This window comes from Microtus ochrogaster, chromosome 7 (assembly GCF_000317375.1).
Source record: "Microtus ochrogaster isolate Prairie Vole_2 chromosome 7, MicOch1.0, whole genome shotgun sequence".
NCBI classification, from domain to species: domain Eukaryota; kingdom Metazoa; phylum Chordata; class Mammalia; order Rodentia; family Cricetidae; genus Microtus; species Microtus ochrogaster.
The window spans coordinates 62,318,436-62,327,619 of NC_022014.1; the positions used below are offsets into that span (position 1 = coordinate 62,318,436).

Below are 9,184 nucleotides of genomic sequence, written 5' to 3' on the forward strand. Positions count from 1 at the left end.
GGAGGGGGAGGGGGAGGGGGAGGAAGAGAAAGAGGAAGAGGAAGAGGAGGAAGAAAAGACAAACAAAAATTTGGAAGAAATCAACAAATCCCTTAAAGAAAACCAAGAAAAAGAAAGCAAACAGGTTAAAGAAATGGTTCAAGGCTTAGAAACTGAAATAGAGGCAATAAAGAAAACACAAATTGAGGGAAATCTTGTAAAGGAAAATCTGGGAAAAGGATCAGGAGCTACAAAAGCAAGCCTAAACAACAGAATATAAGAGGTGTAAGACAGAATCTCAGGCATTAAAGATATGATAGAGGAAATAGATTCATCGGTCAAAGAAAATGTTAATCCTACAAATTCTTAACACAAAATATCCAGGAAATTTGAGACACCATGAAAAGACCAAACCTAAGAATAACAGAAACAGTGAAAGGTATAGAAAATATATCCAACAAAATTATAGAATTAAACTTTCCCAACCTAAAGAAGAACATGCCTATGAAAATACGAGAAGCTCACAAAACACCAAATAGATGGGACCAAAAAAAAAAGTGTCCTCACCACATAACACTCAAAACACTGAACATACAGAATAAAGAAAGAATATTAAGAGCTGCAAAGGAAAAAGGGCAAGTAACATATATAGGCAAACCTATCAGTATCACCGTGAAACATCTCAGAGTCAAGAGCACTATACGTTAAAGACTGTAGTGATTTTACTGCACTTTTTCTAAAAGAGAAAGATTTATTTATTTAATGTGCGCTGATGTTTTGCCTGTATATACTCTGTGTGAGGGTGTCAGATCCCCTGGAACTGGAAGCTGCCGTGTAGGTGCTAGGAACTGAACTCGGGTCCTCTAGAAGAGCAGTCAGTGCTCTTAACCTCTGAACCATCTCTCCGGCCCCTGCACTTTTAAAAGATTCAGAAACATAATAGTTTAATTAAGGAAAACAAACATCTTTAGTATTTTTCTACCTTTATTTATTAACATGTAAGTATTTGGATCATATTGTGTTAAATGCTTGATTTTTAAAAGTCCCGTTTGAGTTACTACCTTGAGTTTCATGACAAATTCTGCAGTGAATTTTGGCTTGGGAGTAGGAAACAATTTCCAGCTTCTGAAATGCTGTTAAATACATTTCTGCCATTTGAGGAACTAGAAGGAACTGAGGAACTGGATATTCAGCACTACATGCACATGTGAAACAGTGTTCCTCACAGATGATTATGATATCAACTATAAATCAACTCTGAAAAATGTTGAAGATGGATGGCTTAGTTGCGACCAAGCCCAATGACCTGAGTTCAAGTCCCAGAACCTACATGGTAGAAGGCGAGAACAGACTCCTGAAAATTGCTCTCTGATCTACACACACACACACACACACACACACACACACACACACACACACACACAATGTAGTAATTTTTAAAAGCTGAAGATGTTCTGTATCTTACAGTATCAAATATTTAGCTAACAAACATATTCACCTTATTAATACACAAATTTGCTTTTGTCTTTACAAAGTAATAAAATTATATGAATATATCAAAGAACAGTTTTAAAATGTTTCTTCATGATTTACTGGACAGAAAGGGGCTCTGAGTGCAAAGTCTTTAAGAAGCCCTGCTCTAGGCTGTGTCACTAGGTTACATGACTGAGCAGAACACAGAGCCAGGAAAGAAAGCAGGCCCCACGACCAGGTCCTCAGGCATTCCAACAAGTAGACATCAAACAACACGAGGAAGAATGGACTGTAAGAAGAAAACCAGAGAACTCACAGAAGCGAAGGCAAAAATGCTTTTCAGAGATGACAAGATGCTCAATGGGTAAGGTGTTTGCTACCGAAGCTAGTGATGTGAGTCCAATCCCTGAAGCTCAAGATCACATAGTGGATAGAACTGACTCCTACAGATTGCCCTGTGAGCCTAGTTGTGTGTCCTGCCACAAGTACACATACACACAAATTACATTTTTAATTAAAAATGAGCAAACAAATGAATAAAAGCATGAATGAATGAATGAAGCCCTGGCTATGAAAGCCTAATGACTTGAGTTTGACCTGCAAAACCCACAATAAAATGAGAAAACCAACTCCCAAAAATTGTCCTCCGACTTCCCCATATACACTACTGTGACATGCATACATATACACCAAATATACATACAAAAATAATAATAAAGATTTTAAAAACGCTTTTTGAGAGGCTGACCATCAATAACATCCAACCTTGCTGCGAGGTCAAGATAACAGAAAGACAGCCAATGAACTGGTGCCTTGACGAGAACAGCGGCATCAGGATGGATGAAGGATGTAAATGAAAATAAGAGAATCAACTGTGAACTACAAATAACGCTGTGAGATAGGAATGACAAAATCCTACCCGGAAAAGATACTACAAAGAAGGCAAGCAAGACTGATGAAGTGGCTCGTCACCTGATGATGACATAAGGACGGTCCGAGTTCTATCCCTGGAACCCGTGGAGAGGTGGAAAGGCAGAACCAACTCTACAGAGTTATCCTCCGACCTCCCCATGGACCCCCAATACACATGCCACACACAGAGAGACAAACAAGTAACATAATTAATATATATCCGTATACACACACATCACAAAGGAAGACATAAGCAGGTAGCACAAAGAGCAAGGAAGGGGATTTGCCACTCTTACTGTACACACAAGGCTGATTCCCTATTATACAACGAGCTTCTATACACCAGTGAGAGAATCACAGCAAAGATAGAGAAAAATTACAATAAGTAGTTAATACAAAAGGAACCTAGAAGTTGACTTAAAGATGTTTGGTTTCTTTCATATTGAGAGAGATGTTAAGTGAAAACTACACTGGGCTATCACTTTTTCACATCCCAAGGTAGAAAAATAGACCGTCAAATGAAAAGTCAAATGCAATAAACACCAGGTATAGTATGCCATCATTTGGGAAACAATGAGAAGCAAGAGAATTTATTTATATTGACTCATTCATTCATTCACTCACACACACACACACACACACACACACCCTGAAGAACCTTGTTTAGGAGAACAAGGACTAAACAAATAAGGGATGGAATGAAAGGTAGTTTTTACTAAATAGGTTTAGATTATGTCCAAACCATGTGTTTACACATTTAAACTTTTCAATGTACAAAATGAAGAAAACAGAAAATTCCAGAATGCATGCGATGAGATGTAGTCAGAAAACTTTATAAGATAACATGATTCTAGAATAAAGTATGAAAGAGAAATTATCTAAAATAAAATTTAGTAAAATTTGTACTAAATCTATTTTTTTAAAGTAATAAAACCTCCCCATTAATTAAAGCCCACCAAACTAGAATCACACTTGAATCATGTAATAAATAAAGCCCTAGGGCACTGGAGAGTTGACACACCAGCTAAGAGCACTTGCTGTTTATTCTGGCCAGTTTTATGTCAACTTGACACAAGCTAGAGTCACTTGAGAGCAGGGAATCCCACTGAGAAAATGCCTCCAAAATATCGGGATGTAGGCAAGCCTGTAGAGCACTTTCTTCTTTCTTCTTTTCCCTGGGCTGGTGGCCCTGAGTTCTATAAGAATGCAGACTGAGGAAGCCATGGGGAGGAAGCCAGTAAGCAACTCCCTCCCTCATGAGCGCTGCATCAGCTCCTGCCTCCAAGTTTCTGCTGTCTGAGCTCCTGTCCTGGCTTCCTTCAGTGATGACTATAATGTGGAAGTGTAAGCTACATAAACCTTTTTCTCTCCAACTTGCTTTCTGGTCATGTTTCCTCACAGAAACAGAAACCCTAACTAGGACCCTGATCTTGCCCAGGTTTGATTCCCAGAACCCACATGATGGTTCACAACTGTCTGTAACTCTAATCCCAGGGGATCCAATGTCCTCTTCTGACCTACGTAGGCATTCATGTGGTATACTTACATAATACATGCAACCAAAACACTCATACACATAGATAAAATAAATCTAAAATGAAAGACTATGACTCAGATTTTAAAAATCTTAATTTGTTATTTAATTATTTTAGTGAATTAAAAATGGGTTCTTGACATTATTAGCTTTTAGAAGTCAATTACTTTCATTAGTCTTTTAAAAAAGAGCTAAGCTGATAAAGAATAACCCATTTCCCAGAAAGTCTGGTTAGTCAAAGTTTACAAACTTAATTTTATACTTATGTGTATGTATCTGTGTGAACGTGTACCATATGTGTGCAGGTCCCCACGGAAATCAGAAGAGGGCATTAGCTCCCCTGGAGTTGGAATTACAGGTGGAGTTGGAATGATAACTGTGAGATGTGGGTGCTGGGAACTGAAAGCAAGTCTCTGCAAGAACAGGAAGCACTCTCTTCGGTCCCTAAGTTTACTAACTTTAAGATACCCCGACATCAAGCATATCTTTAATACAAAGAGACAATGCAAATACACCGAGAGACAAAAGTTCTTACTTAATGAGGTTATAACACACATCTCGCAGGGGCTCGTGGTTTTTCTTCCTTATGTTACTGTTGACCAAACTATCCAGCTCATCCCGGGCAAACCGAAGCTGAACCTCTGTTACACTGTAGCTTGCTGACTCCCGAGCACACTCTTCAATGTTATGAGCTTCATCTAAAATGACAACTTGCTCTTTCAGCTTTATATCCATCTGTAAGATAAAAAATTTTCTATTAAAGCATTTGACAAAATGAATTGAACAGCAGTAGGCAAAAGATTTTGTTTAAAAATTCACAATATAGGACAATACTGCTTGTGCAATTTACATTAAAAAACTAATTCTCAAGCCTTCAAACAACTTCAGAGCACTAACATCTACCAGATATCAGTTCTATACCATAGAGCTCACATTTTCATTCTAAGAACTCTTGGTAACCAACCTCTCGATGAACATGTGCCTATCAGCTGAGCATATACAAAGGTACCACTGGCTACACTGATGGTATACAATTATACAATAAAGAAGCATTCAGTACAATTTTATCACTGATGACCACACACTTTTGTGTGTGTGTAGTGCTGTGGCTAAGCACAGGGCTTCATGCTTGCCATGCAAGCCCTCTAAACAAATGAGCTGCATTCCTATCCCAGCAGAGAAAACCTTGTGAAGGGAAACAAGAAGGCAGATTCAGTGATTCCCAAAAACTAACAAGAAGTGATGCAGTCCGACCCACGACATGTACTTTATTTTGAAGACTGCTCTTCTCCGGCTGATGCTGATAAGTCTACTAATCTGTGGATCAAGTGACATCATGTTTCTCACAGGGGAAAACATAGTTCAAAACCAGGCTCATCAGGTAAAGTATTCCGATCCTCTGTGGTCAGAAACTGGCTCAGATTCAGGAATGGATATGCCATCCGAGCTGAGCTGAACAGAGTGACTGGGGGGATGCATGCAAGCTCATGCCCTTTCCTCCAGCTTAGCTAACTGTCTGCGGTTGTCATCTGTCCCACAAGAAAAGGACTTCCTAAGAACGAGGCCACCATAGCGAAAGGAAAGCCAGCTTTTCTTCTTAAGCTCTTTTCAAGTTAGGTTTGTATAACTTGGAATAGAAAATCCTGGGCAATAAAAAAAGGAAATTTTATTAAAGTAACCTCCAATAAATGATTCTGAGAAAGTAATAACATACACAGGTCTGGGAGTGACTGAAGAGAATTATGAAGCCAGACACAGACTGAGGTTAAAGAGAGGGATTCCGAGGAGGACAGGAGCGAGGCAGAGCATTTCAGTGGGTGTAATCAAAAACAAACACAGGAATCTCTGAGCGGTTCTAAGGCGTGCTCAAGGGATCCACTTGGGAGTTTTAGGAAGGGCTGAAATGGCAGTTCTATGCCAGACTACTGAGCATCTTGAAAATGGAACTAAAACATGAACTCTATCCCACAACAAAGGAAGAAATATATTTTCAAGTAGGGGACTGATAAAATGAAAGTAATATTAAGAAGCCTATCCTCACTAACACTGTTATATCTGATGCCCAACTAAGAGTTACCCAGTGAAAGGTACAGCAGTAGAGAATAATGGTATGGCAGCAAATAAAATGCCTTATTGAGTCCGGAGAGGAGGCTCTGTAGTTAAGGGCACTTGATGCTCTTCCAGAGGACTTGGGTTCAATTCCCAACATCCACATAAGGGCTCAAAACTGTAACTTCAGTTTATGGGGGATCCAACACCTTCTTTTAGCTTCTGTGGTCACCTCACACATATACTACATAGGCATACATTCTGGCAAACACTCATACACATAAAATTAAAAAATTAAATAAAATATATAAAAACTTAAATGCCTACTAATTTTTAACTTAAAAAGCTAGAGCTGGAGCAATGGCTCACTTGGCAGAGCACTTGCCTAGCATGCATGACGCACTGGGTTTGATTCCTAGCACCACAGAAGCTGGCTACGGTGGCATGCACCTGCAATCCCAACACTTGGGCAATAGAGGCGGGAGGACCTGAAATTCAAGGTCATCCTCAGCTATATAACAAGTTCAAGGCTAATCTGAGCTACGTGAAACCCTGTCTCAACAACAAACCTAGAAAGAAACAGAAAGCTAATATGAACTGCATAGTCACAGCTAAAGAAAGCAGTAACTGGCTATACCAAATCGTTTACTCTTTGTATTAGGCAACAGTGATTATAATCTCTATAAGAACCAGGCAAATAAATAAAATTTAAAGTTCACTACTAAAAAATTCACAAAGCACAACTTTCACAATACATATTCTCTTCACACAGCTTCTTCAACACAGTTATATCCCCTCCCCCCCACAACGGAGAAATATTTTTAGGTAAGTCTTAATTTCGCGAATGGAGAGAACAAGGGTTATATAATGGTCTTCAGTGGGGACAATTTGGCTCCACAGGGGAAATGAAGACATTTTGGCAATGTCAGAGATATCTCTGACAGTGACAACTGTAGGGATTGTATTGGCATCTCAGAGACAGAACCGGGGTTACCACTAAACATCACAAAGTGCAGACGGCCCGTCACAGCCAGGTGACTCACTCAAGCCTGAGGAGCACACTGCAGTTCGAGCTTTAACTGTTATTACTCTGGAAATTAAAATAACTGGGCTAAAAAGTCACCTTTTAATTCACCATAGAAGACGTGTTCAGTACTCTGTTTACGTAAACTCGATACAGAGGGGAAAAACACAGACATCTAAAAGCTCCCACAGACATCACCTTTATCTCTAAGTAGCGGAAACTTCTAATTTTCATAGGTACTCACGCTTTCCCTTATTTGAGCGTCCAAGAGGTAGTTGTAGGGACAAAATACTATGTCAGCATCATCTACCAGCTCCCGAGCTGTGTAGTAGGGACATGCCTTCAGTTTCCTCCCGAGGCCAACAAGCTCTTCTATGTCCCAGGCTTTGGACATCCCCTGAAGAAACTGCAATGTCTGCTGGTTACTAATTTTATGGACACCATGGTAAAAATAGCAGGACTTCCCCTGAAAACGGACAGACATAACTGAAATGTGAGCCAGCTTTGGAATAGAAGGAATAAAGTAAGATTATCACAGAACTTCAAAAGATTACTAGAACCAAAAGCTAATAATCTATAGAGAAAACAAATACTTCTATACTTCTAATCACAATCTTATCTTCCTGCCAAGACACAGAAATCTCACTACACTGCCAATATTGACTTTGAACTCTTGGGCTCAAATGATCCTTCTGCTTCACCCTCCCTAGTAGCTGGAATTAGAGGCTATATCCAAACCCATTTAAAGAGATTACAGTAGTCCACTCAGAATCAGAGAGAACACCCAATACAAAATCAACGAGAAAAACATGCTTAAATTGTTTGATGTAGCCGTGCCATTAGCCATAAAGCATTCCTGGAAGATGAACAAAGCAGTGGTATTTCCTGATGGTTTTAGAACGGAATTAGATGATAGACATAGGGAGAAAATTTCTATTGGCTCTCTTGTCTCTTTTCAAATGTAGACCATGTGACAATATCAGAAGTCAGGAAACAAGAAAGGCAGATGAGGGGAAAAGGAAATAAAATACAAGAGTACCCCCAAAATTGCAAATTATATTATTCAAAACATATACTATTAACATTTTCGTGTATCTCACTTTTTTTTTTTTGGTTTTTTGAGACAGGGTTTCTCTGTGGTTTTGGAGTCTGTCCTGGAACTAGCTCTGTAGACCAGGCTGGTCTCGAACTCACAGAGATCCGCCTGCCTCTGCCTCCCGAGTGCTGGGATTAAAGGCGTGCGCCACCACAGCCCAGCTCTCACTTTCTTCTATACACATCTCTATAAAATGGCCCAATATTAAGATTAAAAACAAACTGCTATCAGGAAGATCTCATCTCCCTGTTGCGCATGTGCACACTGAGTTAGCATGCTGGAACTGAACTGGTTCCCTTCGTAATGGGCCTTTAGAATGTCCTCATGCTTGCAAGGGAAGCACTGCACAGCTGAGCCATCTCCCCAGGCCTCATCTTTACCTGTTTTAAAGGTGAGAAACAAAATCTTGTTTTGATGTGTACTTGTTATATTTCTACCAAGGTGTAATGTTTCTTTGAAAGACTGTCCTCGTGTGTGGTGCTGGACACTGAGTCCAGGGCCTCACGCACTCAGTGTAACCACTTTACCCGAGTTACAATCTCCAGCCCCTGTATGAACATTCAACAAAGGGTCCATGGTAATTCCTATTTCTTTGATGTGATTTATTAATGCCTTTGCTATTATGTTGTTGGAAGTAAAAACTACATAGTATTAATTAAAAATTAAAATTCTGATAACTCACTCCAAGTATGAATATGTCATATGCCAATTTTAACTGACTAAAAGTGGGGACAAGAGAGATAGCTCAGTGTTAAGAGCACTTACTGCTCATGCAAAACACCTGGATTTGGTTCACAGCACACATACGGGAGCTCACAACCTCCTTAACTGCAGTTCTGGGGCACAGTTCTGGCCCCACATGTGTAGTGTGCAGGCAGGCTCATCACATACACAACAATGTATTACAAAATCTAAGATGCATAAACGTAGCCCAGCGTGGTGGCGGGTGACTATAATCTAAGCATGTGGGCGCCTGAGGCAGGAGGATAGAAAATTTAAGGCCTACTGACCTTCATAGCAACATTCCCAATTAAAATAAGTTAAATAAGTGAATGAATAAATAAAATGTATAAAACTAATAGTCAAGTTACAAAAAAAAAATTCAACAAAAATTTAA

At 39.5% G+C, this 9,184-nt stretch overlaps 1 protein-coding gene across 1 annotated transcript in view; it reads right to left on the reverse strand.

Moving 5' to 3' along the window:
* Positions 1-9,184, reverse strand: part of Brip1 (BRCA1 interacting protein C-terminal helicase 1) — a 121,849-nt gene that overhangs the window by 68,510 nt on the left and 44,155 nt on the right. The window contains exons 7-8 of the mRNA XM_026780115.1: positions 7,216-7,437; positions 4,434-4,633 (exon numbers count right to left, since the gene is read on the reverse strand). Coding sequence (XP_026635916.1) covers positions 4,434-4,633; positions 7,216-7,437 — 422 coding nt within the window. The remainder of the gene's footprint in view (positions 1-4,433; positions 4,634-7,215; positions 7,438-9,184) is intronic.